General features: G+C 39.2%; 1 protein-coding gene across 1 annotated transcript in view; it reads left to right on the forward strand.

Moving 5' to 3' along the window:
* Positions 1–19,553, forward strand: part of LOC126108376 (uncharacterized) — a 128,710-nt gene that overhangs the window by 95,432 nt on the left and 13,725 nt on the right. Inside the window, exon 6 of the mRNA XM_049913589.1 lies at positions 16,023–16,072. Coding sequence (XP_049769546.1) covers positions 16,023–16,072 — 50 coding nt within the window. The remainder of the gene's footprint in view (positions 1–16,022; positions 16,073–19,553) is intronic.

Here is a 19,553-nt window from a genome sequence, read left to right on the forward strand (position 1 = left end):
CATCTAAACAGTTAGAACAAGGAGGTAATTGCAACATCAGCTGCTCAAGGTACCTTTGAAAAATAGCTGAGGCAGAAGTGCTACTGAATGGTAACCACTGAAACTGAAATAACCTCTTGTTTGTGTTGATGACAAAAATCTTCTTTGATTCTTTATCTAAAGGCAGTTACAGGTAGGCCCCCTGCAGATCAGTTTTTGAAAACAAATAACTGTTAGCTAATTTGCCCATCAGGTTCTGAGGGCATGACGATGGAAAGGAATCAGCAACAGTTTGTGGGTTGACAGTTGATTCAAAGTCCCCAAATAGTCACAAACCAACCAACAGTTTAGTAAGGATCTTCAGTGGTGATGCTCATTGACTGGCTGACACTGGCTTGAAGATGTCACTGTTCTGCAACTGCTGCAACTCTGCAGCAACCTGGTCCCATAATGTGTAAGGGACAGGATGAGCTCAAAAAAAACTTGATCTGCACATTGTCTTTCAATGTCACATAGTCCTAGAACCCATGGACCTTGCCTAAACTACCATGGAACGGAGAACTATACATGCCACATAATGCATTAATATTTGCCAGAAACCCAAATGGACTAATTTGTAGCACTTTCCTTTTAATTGACAGTTTGAAAAGATCAAAGCTGTCCCTGCCCAAAATGTCAGTAGACTCTTGAGAGCACACTGTTTTAAAACGGGTTTAGTAGTACCATGGAAATTGGCCGGTAAACTACACACTCCAAGCATTGGAATAGGTTGTCGATTGTATGTTGATGAGTTAAATGGTTGCTGAAGGTGTGGGCTGCCTAACTAAGCATATGTAGCATGGTTGAGCAGAGTAACAGAAGCACCAGTATCTAACTGGAAATTAAGTGCTTGTTGAACACACACAACTGAACGTGTGACTTATTGGACTGAGAATTGACAAGTTCAGAGTTTGTATTCTGGTGATCTGATGAAATAACAACTGGATCGGCAGACTGTTGTACAGCAGACACAACGTACACCTCATTAGAATCACTGTCTGACAAGGGATGTGAAAGCTGCCAAACACCATCTATATTGAAACATACTGACTTGGTCTTGTTTGCCACATGCAAAACACTTGGCTTTGTGGCACAGGCACTGTGCCTTATCATGTTTTTGAAAGCATGTGTGCAGGACTTCCACAACTGTGCAGGCTGCCCCGTGGCCTGGTGGTGCTTGAGAATCATTCTAAGTTACATAGACAATGGCCTATGAATCAATAATAGACAATACTGTTCTGATGTTAGGGTTTGAATGTTTTACTATGCCAGCATGGATACATGAATCAGACAGGTTCTGAGTAATTGCATCTCTCATCATAATATCACTGTAATTTAACCCACATTAACACTGAAAGTGATATTGTCTAGTAAGGGCACAAAGATCTATTACCCACTGTTTGTAAAAGTGACCTGACTGCTGTTTTAATCTGAAAAACTAATAACGGGTAGCTGCTACATGCACTTCTGATGCAAAGTGATTTTGACAGTTTGTCAGCAAACTCGTCATAGAGGAACTCATGAGGTTGGTGTTCAAGAAACAGTTTTACTACCAACTGGCATATATCTGAGGCAACAGCAGAGAGAAAATGGTAAATATGATGGCTACCTGTTTTAGGTGTTGAAATTCACCAAGTGCAAAACATAATCGGCCCAGTCTTCACTTTGTACCAGAAACACTCTGAATTTAGGCATTTGAACTGATTGTTGTTTCCCACTGAACAGGCTGGAGTGGCAGTCATGGTGCTGCCACAGTTCCTTACAGTACTTCTAATAATTGTTTAATCCTTTGTCCCAGCAATTGTATAGCTTGTATATCTGGGAGAGATGTTGTGAATACTCAATAGAACAACACACTGAAACCAAAAATTAGCACTGCTGCAAGAGAAGGTTAGTTACACAATATGCCACATTGAGCCAATTGCGAGCTACACCCTCAGTGTCACTTTACTATTTGTGACCAACTTTTTGGACTCTGAGGTGGCCAGTAAAAATACAGTTAATCAGAACATTCTGAAAAAGTAATACTTTATTAATTACAACAAAACTTATCTTTGCTCACCAGGCTCAGCTGTAGCTATGCAACTGCACACATGGACTTGTGGTTCAGAACACACCAAATGAGCCATGATTACTAAGTGGCAAATTGATACAAATTCAGAATGTCCATACTTTGGCATCACTACAGAAACTAGAAAACACAAGTTCGTAGACACTCGTTGACATGGTTTGATAGCGTTGGTGTGTAAGCACAATTTATAGGAGATGGAAGTCTCTTCACCCCCCCCCCCCCCTCCCCTCCCAATGATGGACACAGGCTGTGTTACAGCGAATAGGCGATGTTACTCCGACAGGAACTTCCTGGAAGTAGGTAGGGCAGAGGTGTGGCAGTGGCACCTCAGAACTACAGGAGGAATGGCTTCTTTCTAGCATCTCATTGGCACCTCAAGATACCAATTTGCTGTGCAGTATCTCTGTGTAGATCGATACTTGTGCCACTTTTGATAGTCGACGACACTTCAGTTTGAGGAGCACTGATGAACACTTGCCAGACAGTATGCAGAAAGGGAAATCAAACTGTGTTCAGAATAAGGACACTTTGACTCTCAAAATGTTATCAGTGAATTGTCGAAGTATTCGTAATGAAGTTCTCAAATTTACTGCTCTCCAGGAAAGTTCTCACACTCACATTGTTCTTGGGACACGGAACTGAGTGAAACCTGAAGTAGAAAGCTCTGAGGTATTCAGTGAGTTATGGACTGTACATTGGAAAAATGGATGATGTGCTGTGGGAAGGGGCATATTCACTGCAGGTGACAAAAATATTGTCTCCATCGAGTTCAAACTTCATTGTCCTAGTGAAGTTATCTTGTTTGATACAACAGGTCTAAGTGAAACCAAGTTAATTGCTAGACAATTCTGCTGTGACGGTCCTAGACTCATTCAAAGAAAGTTTGTGGCCCGTAGTGCATAAATACCCAGATCATGCAATACTAGTTGGAAACAACATTAATGCACAGAGTACATACTGGGAAGTCTATGAATTCATTGCAGTGGATACAGATAGATGGGACTGTGAAGAACCTTTAAACATTTTTGTAGAAACTGATTTGAGCATCTGGTTCGGCAGCCCATACAGAATGGAAATATCTTAGACCTCATAGTTGTAAACGGGCTAGACCTTATCGACTGTGTCAGTATAGAGACGGGGATTAGTGATGGTGATGTCATTGTAGCAACTATGGTTAACGTTAAGTTAGGAAATCAGTATAGAAGGCTAGGGATTGCTATTTTTCAATGTAAACTCTTGCTGTAATTATTTCAGTAGTTCTCTTAATCCTCCTCTCCCCCCCCACCCCCCCCCCCCCCACCCCCCGTGAACCATGGACCTTGCCGTTGGTGGGGAGGCTTGCGTGCCTCAGCGATACAGATAGCCGTACCGTAGGTACAACCACAACGGAGGGGTATCTGTTGAAAGGCCAGACAAATGTGTGGTTCCTGAAGAGGGGCAGCAGCCTTTTCAGTAGTTGCAAGGGCAACAGTCTGGATGATTGACTGATATGGCCTTGTAACAATAACCAAAACAGCCTTGCTGTGCTGGTACTGCAAACAGCTGAAAGCAAGGGGAAACTACAGCCGTAATTTTTCCCGAGGGCATGCAGCTTTACTGTATGATTAAATGATGATGGCGTCCTCTTGGGTAAAATATTCCGGAGGTAAAATAGTCCCCCATTCGGATCTCCGGGCGGGGACTACTCAAGAGGATGTTGTTATCAGGAGAAAGAAAACTGGTGTTCTACAGATCGGAGCGTGGAATGTCAGATCCCTTAATCGGGCAGGTAGGTTAGAAAATTTAAAAAGGGAAATGGATAGGTTAAAGTTAGATATAGTGGGAATTAGGGAAGTTCGGTGCCAGGAGGAACAAGACTTCTTGTCGGGTGACTACAGGGTTATAAACACAAAGTCAAATAGGGGTAATGCAGGAGTAGGTTTAATAATGAATAGGAGAATAGGAATGCGGGTAAGCTACTACAAACAGCATAGTGAATGCATTATTGTGGCCAAGATAGATACGAAGCCCACCCCTACTACAGTAATGCAGGTTTATATGCCAACTAGCTCTGCAGATGACAAAGAAATTGAAGAAATGTATGATGAAATAAAAGAAATTATTCAGATAGTGAAGGGAGACAATAATTTAATAGTCATGGGTGACTGGAATTCGAGTGTAGGAAAGGGGAGAGAAGGAAATGTAGTAGGTGAATATGGATTGGGGCTAAGAAATGAAAGAGGAAGCCGCCTGGTAGAATTTTGCACAGAGCAGAACTTAATCATAGCTAACACTTGGTTTAAGAATCATGATAGAAGGTTGTATACATGGAAGAACCCTGGAGATACTAAAAGGTATCAGATAGATTATATAATGGTAAGACAGAGATTTAGGAACCAGGTTTTAAATTGTAAGACATTTCCAGGGGCAGATGTGGACTCTGACCACAATCCATTGGTTATGACCTGTAGATTAAAACTGAAGAAACTGCAAACAGGTGGGAACTTAAGGAGATGGGACCTGGATAAACTGAAAGAACCAGAGGTTGTACAGAGTTTCAGGAAAAGCATAAGAGAACAATTGGCAGGAATGGGGGAAAGAAATACAGTAGAAGAAGAATGGGTAGCTTTGAGGGATGAAGTAGTGAAGGCAGCAGAGGATCAAGTAGGTAAAAAGACGAGGGCTAGTAGAAATCCTTGGGTAACAGAAGAAATATTGAATTTAATTGATGAAAGGAGAAAATATAAAAATGCAGTAAATCAAGCAGGCAAAAAGGAATACAAATGTCTCAAAAATGAGATTGACAGGAAGTGCAAAATGGCTAAGCAGGGATGGCTAGAGGACAAATGTAAGGATGTAGAGGCTTATCTCACTAGGGGTAAGATAGATACTGCCTACAGGAAAATTAAAGAGACCTTTGGACATAAGAGAAACACTTGTATGAACATCAAGAGCTCAGATGGAAACCCAGTTCTAAGCAAAGAAGGGAAAGCAGAAAGGTGGAAGGAGTATATAGAGGGTCTATACAAGGGCGATGTACTTGAGGACAATATTATGGATGTAGATGAAGATGAAATGGGAGATACGATACTGCATGAAGAGCTTGACAGAGCACTGAAAGACCTGAGTCGAAACAAGGCCCCCGGAGTAGACAACATTCCATTGGAACTACTGATGGCCTTGGGAGAGCCAGTCCTGACAAAACTCTACCATCTGGTGAGCAAGATGTATGAAACAGGCGAAATACCCTCAGACTTCAAGAAGAATATAATAATTCCAATCCCAAAGAAAGCAGGTGTTGACAGATGTGAAAATTACTGAACAATCAGTTTAATACGCGACAGCTGCAAAATACTAACACAAATTCTTTACAGATGAATGGAAAAACTAGTAGAAGCTGACTTTGGGGGAGATCAGTTTGGATTCCGTAGAAATACTGGAACACGTGAGGCAATACTGACCTTACGACTTATCTTAGAAGAAAGAATAAGGAAAGGCAAACCTAAGTTTCTAGCATTTGTAGACTTAGAGAAAGCTTTTGGCAATGTTGACGGGAATACTCTCTTTCAAATTCTAAAGGTGGCATGGGTAAAATACAGGGAGCGAAAGGCTATTTACAATTTGTACAGAAACCAGATGGCAGTTATAGAGTTGAGGGACATGAAAGGGGAGCAGTGGTTGGGAAAGGAGTAAGACAGGCTTGTAGCCTCTCCCCGATGTTATTCAATCTGTATATTGAGCAAGCAGTAAAGAAAACAAAAGAAAAATTCGGAGTAGGTATTAAAATCCATGGAGAAGAAATAAAAACTTTGAGGTTCACTGATGACATTGTAATTCTGTCAGAGACAGCAAAGGACTTGGAAGAGCAGTTGAATGGAATGGATGGTGTCTTGAAGGGAGGATATAAGATGAACATCAACAAAAGCAAAACGAGGATAATGGAATGTAGTGGAATTAACTTGGATGATGTTGAGGGTATTAGATTAGGAAATGAGAAACTTAAAGTAGTAAAGGAGTTTTGCTATTTGGGGAGCAAAATAACTGATGATGGTCGAAGTAGAGAGGATATAAAATGTAGACTGGCAATGGCAAGGAAAGCATTTCTGAAGAAGAGAAATTTGTTAACATAGGGTATAGATTTAAGTGTCAGGAAGTCGTTTCTGAAAGTATTTGTATGGAGTGTAGCCATGTATGGAAGTGAAACGTGGACGGTAAATAGTTTGGACAAGAAGAGAATAGAAGCTTTCAAAATGTGGTGCTACAGAAGAATGCTGAAGATTAGATGGGTAGATCACATAACTAATGAGGAAGAATTGAATAGGATTGGGGAGAAGAGAAGTTTGTGGCACAACTTGACCAGAAGAAGGGATCGGTTGGTAGGACATGTTCTGAGGCATTGAGGGATCACCAATTTAGTATTGGAGGGCAGCGTGGAGGGTAAAAATCGTAGGGGGAGACCAAGAGATGAATACACTAAGCATCTGCCTAGTAAACAGGAGACCTGGGTTCGAATCCTGGTCCAGGACAAATCTTCAACATTCTCCATTGATTTAAATCAATGCTCACTCATAGCCAACACCTCTCATTCCTTTGTGTCTTAATTCATGGTGGCTGCTGGATGAAAACATATACAGGGTGCGGCAGCCAAACCTGCATTTCTTAAATGAGTGTAAAATAAACACAGATGCAGATTTTTTTCATTGTTTGAAAATGAGATCAGCAAAGTGGCATCCTTGATCACGGCATTCTCTTGCAGGCGATTTACGAAGCTGTCCATCATGTGATAGAGCATACCCTGAGGAAATATCTCATTTTCCAGCCACATTCTTGCTTTGAGATCACCAGCATTATGAGGTCTTTCTTTGTACACTTCACTCCTAAGGTAAGCCCATAAGAAAAAAATCACAAGCTTTAAGGTTGGCTGGAAGGGGGGTGGGGAGGGCAAGCAATCACTCCATTCTTGGAAATCACCCAGTCAGGAAAAACTTCATTGAGGACATTAGTGTTCATGCAGGCTGTGTGACTTGTTGCTCCATCTTGTTGAAAAAATGTTTCATCATTCGCTGCATATTGACGAAACTGAGGTATGAAGAATGTCCGTAACATTGTTGAATAGTGCTCAACATTCATAGTAACAGATTGCCCTCTTTTGTTCTCAAAAAAATAAGGGCGTATTATTCCTGATGAGGACATTGCACACCAAACTTTTACCTTGGTTGAGTGCAGGGTTTTTTCATGGAGTTGGTGAAAATTTGCCTCATCACTCATCCAGAGGTTGTGAACAAGCTTCTCATTTTCTTCAGTCAACTGTGAAAGACTTCCACAGAATTGCTGTCAGACCACGAAGTCGTTATTATTCAAAGTGTTAACCATTTACATTTTGTATGAGTGGTGATGTAAGTCTAACCTCAAAATCCTTCAGACTTTCCTGTCAGAAATTCCAAGTGCAACACACTGTCTATGCACTGATCTCTGGGGCTTCTTCCCACAGAAATTCTTACATGTTCCACATTCTCGGGAGTATGCACTGTCTTTGCTCTGTCACCTCTTTCCCTTGTTGTTTCACCAGTGTTTTCAAAGTTTACAACCCAAGTTTTTATAGAGGCACTGGCCTATTGCAATTAATTTGAAAATTTTCCCAGAAATGGCGCTGAGCGGCTACACAGGTACTGCTTTGGTAGAACATTTTTTAGCAAATGACCGTTGTTGCTTAGTCCGCTGCTACATGGCTACTGAAATGCTTTGTGTTGGGGAGTGCAGTGGTGACCTTGGTTACCCCCGTCGCCCACCCCCCTCACTACTTCCAACACTTCCACACACTAACAATAAATGCAGGTTTGACTGCCGCGCCCTTTATAATGCAGGTAATGACGGCCAATGATCTCTTCAGTGTGGATGCACACAGACCCAAACTCTTATAGGAACTGAGTATGTCATGAGTAATGAGGATAATGAAACTTCCTGGCAGATTAAAACTGTGTACCGGACCGAGACTCGAACTCGGGACCTGTGCCTTTCGCGGGCAAGTGCTCTACCAACTGAGCTACCCGCGCCCCATCCTCACAGCTTTACTTCTGCCAGTACCTCGTCTCCTACCTTCCAAACTCTACAGAAGCTCTCCTGCAAACCTTGCAGAACTAGCACTCCTGAAAGAATGGATATTTGCGGAGACATGGCTTAGCCACAACCTGGGGGATGTTTCTAGAATGAAATTTTCCCTCTACAGCGGAGTGTGCGCTGATATGAAACTTCCTGGCAGATTAAAACTGTGTGCCAGACCGAGACCCGAACTCGGGACCTTTGCCTTTTGCGGGCAAGTGCTCTACCAACTGAGCTACCCAAGCACGACACAGTTTTAATCTGCCAGGAAGTTTCATATCAGCGCACACTCTGCTGTAGAGTGAAAATTTCATTCTAGAAACATCCCCCAGGCTGTGGCTAAGCCATGTCTCCGCAATATCCTTTCTTTCAGGAGTGCTAGTTCTGCAAGGTTCACAGGAGAGCTTCTGTAAAGTTTGGAAGGTAGGAGACAAGGTACTGGCAGAAGTAAAACTGTGAGGACGGGGCGTGAGTCATGCTTGGGTAGCTCAGTCATTAGAGCACTTGCCCGCGAAAGGCAAAGGCCCCGAGTTCGAGTCTCAGTCCGGCTCACAGTTTTAATCTGCCAGGAAGTTTCATATCAGCACACACTCCGCTGTAGAGTGAAAATTTCATTCTATTGAGGATAATGGTTAAGAGGCACTAAAATAGTAATGTGTGGATAAGTTGAGAATTTGAATCAGATGGAAGGTGTGCTAGTCCATGTAGCTGCAATGACCACTGTGGCGAGATGTCTTAGTGGTCAGAGCATGTGCCTACTGATACTAAGCAGAAAACCCAGGTTTGAATCATGGTCTGGCACAAATTTTTGAACTTTTCCCATTGATTTTAACTTGCAGCTAATGTCTGTAATTCCTTTGTGCCATAATTCATAGTGACTACTTGATTAAAATTGTGTCTGTTCTTTTGGACATATTTTAAAAAATAGACATCACATATATATACACTATGTGATCAAAAGTATCTGGACACCCCCAAAAACATACTTTTTCATATTAGGTGCACTGTGCTGCCGCCTACTGCCAGGTACTCCATATCAGCAACCTCAGTAGTCATTAGAAATTGTGAGATAGCAGACCGGGGCACTCTGCAGAACTCATGGACTTCAAACATGGTCTAGTGATTGGGTGTCACTGTATGCAAGATTTCCACACTCCTAAACATCCCTTGGTTCATTGTTTCTGATGTGATAGTGAAGTGGAAATGTGAAGGGACACATACAGCACAAAAGCATACAGACTGACCTCGTCTGTTGACTAACAGAGGCTGCCAACAGTTGAAGAGGCTCGTAATCAGACCTCTATCCATACCATCACACAGGAATTCCAAACTGCATCAGGATCCACTGCAAGTACTATGACAGTTAGGTGGGAGGTGAGAAAACGGATTTCATGGTCGTGCGGCTGCTCATAAGCCACACATCATGCCAGTAAATGCCAAACGATGCCTCACTTGGTGTAAGGAGTGTAAACATTGGACGGTTGAACAGTCAAAAAATGTTGTGCATAGTGACAAATCACAGTACACAAAGTGGCAATCCAATGACAGGGTGTGGGTATGGTGAATGCCCTGGGAGTGTCATCTGCCAGTGTGTGTAGTGCCAACAGTAAAATTCGGAGGCGATGGTGTTATGATGTAGTCATGTTTTTCATGGAGGGGGCTTGCACCCCTTGTTGTAGTGCATGGCACTATCACAGCACAAGCCTACAATGACGTTTTAAGCACATTCTTGCTTCCCACTGTTGAATAGCAGTTCAGGGATGGTGATTGCATCTTTCAATGTGATCGAACATCTGTTGATAATGCACAGCCTGTGGCAGAGTGGTTACACGACAATAATGTTCCTGTAATGTGCTGGCCTGCACAGAGTCCTGACCTGAATCCTATAGAACACCGTTGGGATGTTTTGGAACGTCAACTTTGTGCCAGGCCTCACTGACTGACATTGATACTTCTCCTCAGTGCAGCATTCCATGAAGAATGGGCTGCCTTTCTCCAAGAAACCTTCCAGCACCTGATTGAATGTTTTCCTGCGAGAGTGGAAGCTGTCATGAAGGCTAAGGGTGGGCCAACACTTTATTGAATTCCATCTTTACTGATGGACGGCGCCACAAAGTGTAAGTCATTTTCAGCCAGGTGTCCGGATACTTTTGATCATATATTGTAGTTTCTTTTACATTTGTTTGAGAAAGACTGTAATTTGCCCGGCGTGTGTGCCTTGCCATTCAGAGTCAAGACAGCCAGCTAGCTTTTGTGCCGAATAGTACACTGTGTGAAAGATTCAGCATGTGAGCTAGCCATCATCCTATCCTGCTAGCCAGCAGCTGATCCTACCATCTAGTGGCTTAATACTTAGTTTAATAGATAAAAGCCATGGCTGGAAAGTAAAAGTTAATGGCAGAAACACACCACTACCATTTACGGCCAGAGACTACTACACCATAATAATGTACTATCTTTGACTTGATGCTGCAGACACCATTAGCTGTTTTTCACTATAACTTACAGTTTGCTATTTCAAGGCAAGAGCTCATTGAAAATTTATCACAAACATGTCACTATTATCATTAAATATCACCTTATGATGCATCAACAACATAAACCTTCGAGAGGAAGTATAATAATCAACACCATAGCCAAAATATCACAATACAGCCCTAGTCTAATGAGTAAGGTCATGGGTTGCAAAGTTAAGGGATGTATTTTTGCTCCCTGCTCAATAAAAATTTTTCTTTTTTCATATTAGCATTGCTAATACAATGTGGGACCTTTTTTACAAATTTAATACAAGTATGTTCTGTAATATTCCATGTTATTTACATTTTGTGTGATTACAAAATGAAGAATGAAATAAATATTTAGCTGTTTATGTTTGAGTATATGGGAAATTCTGAATGTGTGGTGAGGCAGGAACCTAAGAGGACAGCTTAAAGTGCTGCTAGTGACCAAGGACTAATAAGATTCATATTCTTCCTTGCCACAAATATTTCACTGTTTACAAAGAGGCATATAATCCATAATAGGTTGTTCACTGTTTATTTCCTAGCATATGCAAAGATCATGAAGAGGCAGACACTTCACATCATGCAACTAATGACGCTTCTGGTTGGTATATTTCTGTTGCTAACATCATGTGTACTGAAAGGTACGAAGGAACAACACACCAATACATCTCTCATATTCTGCAGTTCTCTTTCCCTGATATTTAAATAATTCTCACATTGAGAGAGATCTGGTTGTGGCTGTTGTGTTAGACAAAGGTACACATTGATTCTGTGGCTTAGAGTGACAGGGATAGAAGATAAACACAAGAGATTACACTGATTGAAACATACTATCATTTTCGAAAAATTACATGAGAAATTAAACAGAGAGTAGTGTGATAAAAAAAGACAAGTATGATCTTTTCTGCATATTGCAGCAATGCAGAAAATTGATTTGATTCAACAACAAAAATTCAGCAACAGATGTAAATTTCATGAGTTGCTCCATCTCAGCATAACACAGCATTTGGGAATAATTCAACTCGAGACAATTATTGTTTTAGACTACAAATTACATCTTCTATTTTTCTCATCACATAGTACAGAATGGAAGAATTGGAGTAACTAAGTGAGAATTGTTTTTGATACATCATTGCTTAAAACAATTCGGTTTTGCATAATGACACTTTATTGCAGTACCGAGTCTTCTAGTTTAAAGACTGTTAACATTAGTTTCTTTCAGAGTGTTTCTGAAAGCAACTGTAGATCATATGCCAGCTTCTTACGACATCTTTGAATGAAAGGGATGGAGATTTAGGTTATTTTAAATCAAGCAGAAAGTAGACACAGTTAGGCAAACCATGAATGACATCACCAATTACAAGTTTACTGTTTGGTCTCACATACTGATTATTTCTTCTTTGTTCCACATTATGGGAACCTGTTATGAGATTTAATGGCAGGTTTCCTCTCACAGCAGCACTACAGATTATGGATGATTTTTTTGATGTTATGAAGATAAAAATGAAGTTATATATCATCAGATGACAAGCCTGTTGTAACTATGGCTAAATGGGTTTGAGTTCTCAGATGTAGAAGGGTATGTGGAGAATACAAAGGCAGTCAGTCAGGGATTGTACCATAGTCTTCAGTACTGAGGAGGATGTGGAAAAGTACTCATTGCTCTTTGACCAAATCTCATCATCTTCAAACTGTCAGACAGTCTGTTTCAGAACACATCTTATTGCACATGACAGCAGCATTCTACAGTCTTCCTGATATTTTTTCATTGGTACTGATCACAATGTAGATTTTCTTTCAGAATATATTACCAAGTGAGGTGGCACATTGGTTAGAACACTGGACTCACATTTGGGGGGATGACAGTTCAAATTCGCATCTAGCCATCCTGGTTTAGGTTTTTCATGATTTCACTCAATTGCTTCAGGCAAATGCTGGTATGGTTCCTTTGATACGACACAGCTGACTTCCTTCCCCATCATTCCCTAATCCGATGGGACTGATGACCTAGCTGCTTGGTCCCATTCCCCAAGTCAACCAAGCAGTCAGAATATGTTGTGTGAAGACATCAATTGTGGTGAAATTCTACCTCCAGACTAAGCCTTTGCAGTGAAAATTTTGACTTCATTACTTACTGGTCTCTCAACAGTAGGATTTCACTGCCAAATGCCAGTGGCTTCACAAATTCATGTATACTATCATGCTGCAGAAAGAGCATTTGAAATCATTATGTGTATCAGAACTCCTACAACTGAAAACACATTTTTTTCATGGTTTACTAAATTGAATATTATCAAGGATGTGGTTGTTCCAGGCCTTGGTGTATTAGCTGCTTGCTGTGTTAATGAGTTGAAAGGCATTTCTACTGCCAATCTGGCCAATGCAGAGTGATTCCATGACAGCACTGTGCTGGATACGATCAATACTAATTACTGGAATACATGTATTTGTAACAGTATTACAGAAATAGTAAAGAGCTTGATTCCATCTCATTAATAACACTGTTTCACTGACATTAATCTCGTCAATCTTCCTTCATGTGGTATGTCTGCAGAAAAACTACTACTTTCTATATTATGGTGGCATAGACCTCCACAACTCTCTAAATTGTCTAATGCTAAGTGGCTCTGTATGAGGTCTGTAAGAATTTCCTTCCAGAAACATGGAAGACTTTTGACTTTTAGTACATGAAATTTCCCCATTGACAGATTTTGTGTTTCCACCAAAGTTAAAAAAAAATTATTTTTTTTCTCATCTAACCTTTTTAGGTGTCCATGAAATAAAACTCTTCTCTTCCTAATTTTTCCTAATATTCATTACATTCTTTCACAAACTTCTTTATTACTTCTTAATGTCCATTTCCCATTGTCATATTCTGGAGCAATATATCCCTATTTCCCTCTCCTTTTCTGTTTCACTAATTGTTTGGCTGTAGACACCAAAATGCATTCAGAATCATAAATGCATTCTGGCCTAATGACTGTAGTGCCAGAATTTTACATTTATGGACAAAGATTTCCTGTTATGCAGATTTTTTGATAAATGATAAGCTAATTCCATGTTCTGTGACCCTGCTAAATTGTCCAGAGCATTTGATTGTATTATTTTACCCAGATATTTAAATTTTATAACCTTCTTTATTCTTCTGTAACCAGTTTCCCTGTATTTCATTGCTTCATTGCATGTGTTAAATACTCTGGTATTTGATTTATTTATTTTCAGAATATATGCATAGGTCTGCCATGCTTTTGGAGCTCTCACTAGTAGAGATTTATCTGCACTGTTGTATCTGCTATGCTTTCAACTAAGATAGAAAAATCATTTGCAAAAGCCAATCCATCAGTTCTCGGATTACCCCTTTTCTGCCACTTATGATTTTTTAAATTCTTTCTTCTTCTGACCTTTTCCTCCATTCATTGATTATCTTTTCTAGTGCAAAATTGCGTGGAGACTATCTCTCTCTCTCTCTCTCTCTCTCTCTCTCTCTCTCTCTCTCTCTCTCTCACACGCACACACACACACACACACACACACACACACACACAAGTTTCACTCTCAAAAGCTATGAAGATTTCACCTAAAAATGTAATTTTGCAGTTTTTAATGTCTCTTATAACTGCAAATGATTTGTTGTCAGCTCCAAACTCTTTTAAAGCGTTGGATAATGTTTCTCTGTCAATTGAATTATATGCTTGTTTTAAGTCTACAAAACATATATAAATGCTTTTGACTCTCATTCTTCTATACCTGATTATAAATTTCAGATTCAAAATTTGTTCCTAACATGATCATTCTTTTCTAAATCTTCCTTGGTACTTTCCTAACAATTGCTGTTCCAGTTGGCTTTCCAGCCTGTTTTATAATAACTTTGAAATAATTTTGTAAGCCCCTAGTAAAAAGAAAATTCCTTTATAGGTGTAGGGGGTCAGTTTTTTGGCCCTTTTTGTGATTTTGGTTAGTTAATGTTTTCAAATTTCCAGATATAGCTTCTGTTTCCCAGACCTATTGAAAGCCTCAATGTTGCTTCTTGACTGACTAGCATCTGCAGCTCTCCACACTTCAACAGTTACTGAACTTCCCAGGGGCCTTTCTTCTGATCTTTAATGCTATTTTACATTTCAACCATGCTGGGATGTTCTGATTATGTGTAAATGCATCCTAGATTTTGTTGTAGAAATTTCTCTCTTGGTTCCTCACAATTTAACAATTTCCTGACATAGCTTGACAGTATTTGACAGTTTTCGTGGTTGTTTAGGGTTAATTTTCCAACTCCATTCTTGAAGCAAAAGTTAGGTGGTTGAAAAGTTTGGAAGCTTTACTTCAAAGTTAGATGGAAGTTCCTGGTATTGGTTTTTTGGATTTCCTCTTCATTTAGTGGTTGCTATTCTATTTCAAACTTTCTTTTGAATGCCCGTATTGTCTTTGATGTCTGGCACCTTGTTTAAAGTGAATAAAGTTGTCACTTCTTTTTTAGGACCACCATTTTTATCAAGCATGTTTCCTGGGTAGTAATTAATGCCTTTTCCCACTGTTCATTCCACTACTGTGTTTTTTTGTGTCTTTTGAGTGGTACTGTTTCAAGAACTCATTGGACTAATTTTGTCTTTAGCTGTTCTCACCATTTTGGGTCCATTTTTTTCTTTAAATTTTACCACCGCCCCCTCCCCCTCCCCCCCACATTCCAGTTCCCACATCTTCCAGTTCTCACCTGTAATGGTTTTACATGTTTCTCGACTCCATAACCAAATGAGGTGGTGCAGTGGTTTGCACACTGGTCTAACAAATTAGGAGGACAGTGGCTCAGATCTGCATCCAGCTGTCAAGATTTATGTTTTCTGTGATTTTGCTAAATTGTGATTGCCAGATTGATTTCTTTGACTGGGCGGATTGATTTCTTTGATGGGCATTTAGGTTTTCCTTGATGTCCCTAAATTACTCCAGGCAAATGCCTGGATGATTCCTTTGGAAGAGCATGGCCAATTTCCTTTCCCATCCTTCAAACAATTTGAGCTTATGTTCCATCTCAAGTGACCTCAGTGTTGACAAGATACTGCACTCCTTCATTCCAGAGTTTCCCCTTCTCATCTCTGTCCCTATACCCAGGGATACAAGTGTGTTATTTACTCACAGTGTATTTTCTATGCTGTGAGTCATATGTGCCTTTGGAATTTTTTTTTTTTTTGTGTATTGAAACATTAAGGAGTACCACAACTTTGATGAGCCAGTCCTTTTACCTTATGTAGAATAACTTCAAATGAATTTCATTTTAAAAATAAGTGGATTATGTACAGTGGTTGGGTATTTATTGATCTGTTTTGCAAATTATGATTCACATGTATTTTACCTTTCAGCCATCACAGCAGCAGAATTCAGACATGATAGAAAATACATATGATTTAAGGTAAGATAACTTAGAAAGCTAGCTTCACAATGTTATTTATGTCAATTTATAGTATACCAAGTAAAAATAAATCCTATTGCATTTATTACGGAAATGTTAAACAATCCCACTTTCTAATCTTCTTCAAATGTATATTGCATCTGTTTGTGTGTTTTTAACTACTTAATAATACATCCTCTGAAGAAAATTCCTTGTATAGCAGTACCTTACATAAAACTTGATTGCATTAACTCAACAGTGGAAAATAGATGGTAATGGAATAAGCAAAGTTGTGGACATAAAGTACTTCTCTCAGTTTCATTTAATAATGAAACTACAGATAGAATTTTTCTGTGCTGTATCTTCAACATAGATTAAATGGGTGGGGCAGTGTGCCACAAGTTTTGTGAATATGAATGGAAGACCTGCTGCTTTGTGCAACCCATGTGGGATATGTCTCTAATTCAAGAGGTCTCGAAGACAAACCTCTGGAATAAAAGATGTGTTTGCATGTTACAGGAGACAGACTATCCTTTCCAATAATTTAAATATGAAAATCATCTGGTATACCTACTATATTTCTCTTTACTTAAATACAAGTTTTTGAGTATGGTACCATGTCATAGTGTAAAAAAAACTATATTTTTCTCCAGTTCAATTTTTTAAAATTATGATGCAGCACCACACTCAGAAAACTTTTATGACAATTGTCTCTAGCCTTGGAAGCCTACATGGCCATAGAAGGCTAGTAACTTTCTAGGTAGTCAAAGCAAATTTTTTTCTAAAACATTTGCTCTCTTGCTGGTGAATTAGCCTTCTGGTTGTAAATGAAGCAATGTGCCACTTTTGTTTACAGGTGCTTCATAACAGATGTTTCATGTGGATAGTTTGGAACAATTATTTTGTACTGTTGGGAACGGTCAGTCCAGCAAACATCACATGACAGTGATGAATCAAATCAATGAGACTATGGATAGATGCTGGAAGGTGATACTCAGACCTGCTATTTGGAGATGATTTTTATCTTTAACATGTGGTGGATAACAGCAGAATTATATTCTGAACACAAATAGACAGTAGAGATCAGAGGTAGCTATTTATGCTGCAAAAGTTTAACATACATTATATCACCAAAGGTCTTGAGATTTCCAGTTTTGGCCACAGGACTGAAAACATATGTTACCAACAGTCTCTGTTTGGCCATCTGCTTGCTTTTGCAAATGTACCCAACAACCTTGCCAAAACAGTTGTAAGCTGTGAAAGTTAGGAAATCACTACCATTCCAGTTTCTAAAGGAACAATAATTTAGTCTCACTTTGATAAATGTTTCCAGGCATATATATTAGACCATCTCCATCTCCAGATGACTGTTAGTTCCATAATGTAACACAAATCTGTCACAAAGAAAGCAATGCCAGCTTTGTTTGAGAGCTTGGATACTTGATTTCCAAATTCATGATCATGGAGCCACTATTAATTAAAGACAGAATCTGCCTGTAAAACTGAAAACCATGGTACACTTCTTATCCAGGTTTCAATGGATCCATTTTCTTCCCTCTATCAGGATCTGCAACTAACCTCCAATTACATGAGCTCCAAAATATTTCTGAAATTCATTTTTCAGGCCTCTTGACCTGCCAGTACAGTAGCTGCACAACATTTTACTTGTTTCTCTCTTAATGGACATTATGTTTGGTTCAGGCCCCTGTATAGCCAATTTCATCGCAGTTGTGACCACATTTGGCAAGGCAACAACCATGAAACTTCCCATAATGTCATAAGAAACACTCTGAATAACCTTCCTGTTCCATTGAGACAGCCAACAGACAAAGTTTATAAGCTTTCAAGGCTTTTGGAATGCCTTTCCTAAATCATGCACAATTGGAACATTTAAAAATACTCTCTGGACTGAAACTGATATTAAATAAAAACTACTACTCCATCTCTGTCAGCATGAGAAAGACAAGTCACAATAACTTTTGATCAACAAATATCTGTAGTGTAATACTGCTATTTGATGATTGATGGTTACAATACACAATGTGGAAGACTGTCCCCATCCAAGTGTGAACACTTAGCAGAAGATTCAGTGACAGAGGTTGGAATATGGTCGTCTTCCCTCTACTGTGAGTGTGTACCCAGTCATAATGCTGCTTGACCTGCTGACGCCTTGAGCAATTCGTATTATGCAATCATAGTGTTTTCCAGACTTGAACTTTTATTATTTTCTTGTTCCAGAAACTGAAGAATAATATTTGTGGATAACACATGCTGTGTAATGAAGATATTGTTGCTAGAATGAAAAGTTTGTTACTTGACACCAAAGAATGAAAAGAAATATCATATTTGTGCAAATGCCGGTTGGAGCTGGGAATTTTTTTTAAACATTTCTGTAGTTTGTATAGCATAAAAATTGTTTAGGACATGGATTTTGTTGGCAGGTTTTTGTCCTATGGCCCACAAATTGCTAATTACCCATGTTAATTCAACAGGTAAATGTTACTGCTTACATTTTGTATTTTTACCCAAAGGAGATTTGAGAATGTTATAATTGTGTTGTGTTTGGCACAGTTGTTCTCATTTGTCATACTTACCTTACTGTTATATGTAATAGGCCCAATATGTTATGTAGGTTCCCAGGACTTTCCTTAAGCCCATATAATAGAGTTTAAATTTGCAGTTGTGAATATTTGCTTTTGTGTTGAGTGTTGTAGCATATGAAATCTAATTGAAGCATTTATTTTGCACCACTTTCAGGATTTTAAGCATGTAATCACAGTACAGCCTCCATTGTGTTCTACTATATATTTTTGCTGGAAACACATTGCATTGTAAAGTATAACCTTACTTTCAATGCTTTACTCCTGTACTCAGGAATATTGGATTAAGGTTTTCTGTCTTTGCTAACGATTTATTCATTCTCCTCTATATATGTGTTTTGAGTGGTAATCATGGTTTAAAGATCATTCACAAGTAGTTCACAGTCTTATTCCACTCAATCTATTCATAACATTTTAATTTTGGGCTATTTTTAACAAAATATAATATTGCATTTTTATCTTTTTTTTTTTTTTTTTGTTTACACTACTACTTCATTTGTTTTCTTTGTGCCTGTACACTGTGTGTGTGATATGGTGTCTGTTACATATTAGGAATGCTTGAGTATCAGTAAATTGCACTTAAGCTGTGTTGTTATTTGCAACAATATCATTTACATGTTTTTAAATTTAGATAATATAGATGACAATAGTGATCCCATAGGGGTGCATGCTTCAGTCATCAGTTTTTGAACTTTTTCTGTTAGAGTTTTACCACAAATCTTCTATCTCGCAATTAATGACACGTGTTAGGGCTATATTCTTGATTTTGTTGTTGTTGTGGTTATGGGGTTATGGTTGTGGGCAGTTGATAATGGGAAAGAAATAGGAAACACTATGACTGGAGCATTAACATCAGAGAATAATTCAACCTTAAATTCATGTTTTGACCATGATCAAAAGGG

Source organism: Schistocerca cancellata, chromosome 11 (genome assembly GCF_023864275.1).
Source record: "Schistocerca cancellata isolate TAMUIC-IGC-003103 chromosome 11, iqSchCanc2.1, whole genome shotgun sequence".
Classification (NCBI taxonomy): domain Eukaryota; kingdom Metazoa; phylum Arthropoda; class Insecta; order Orthoptera; family Acrididae; genus Schistocerca; species Schistocerca cancellata.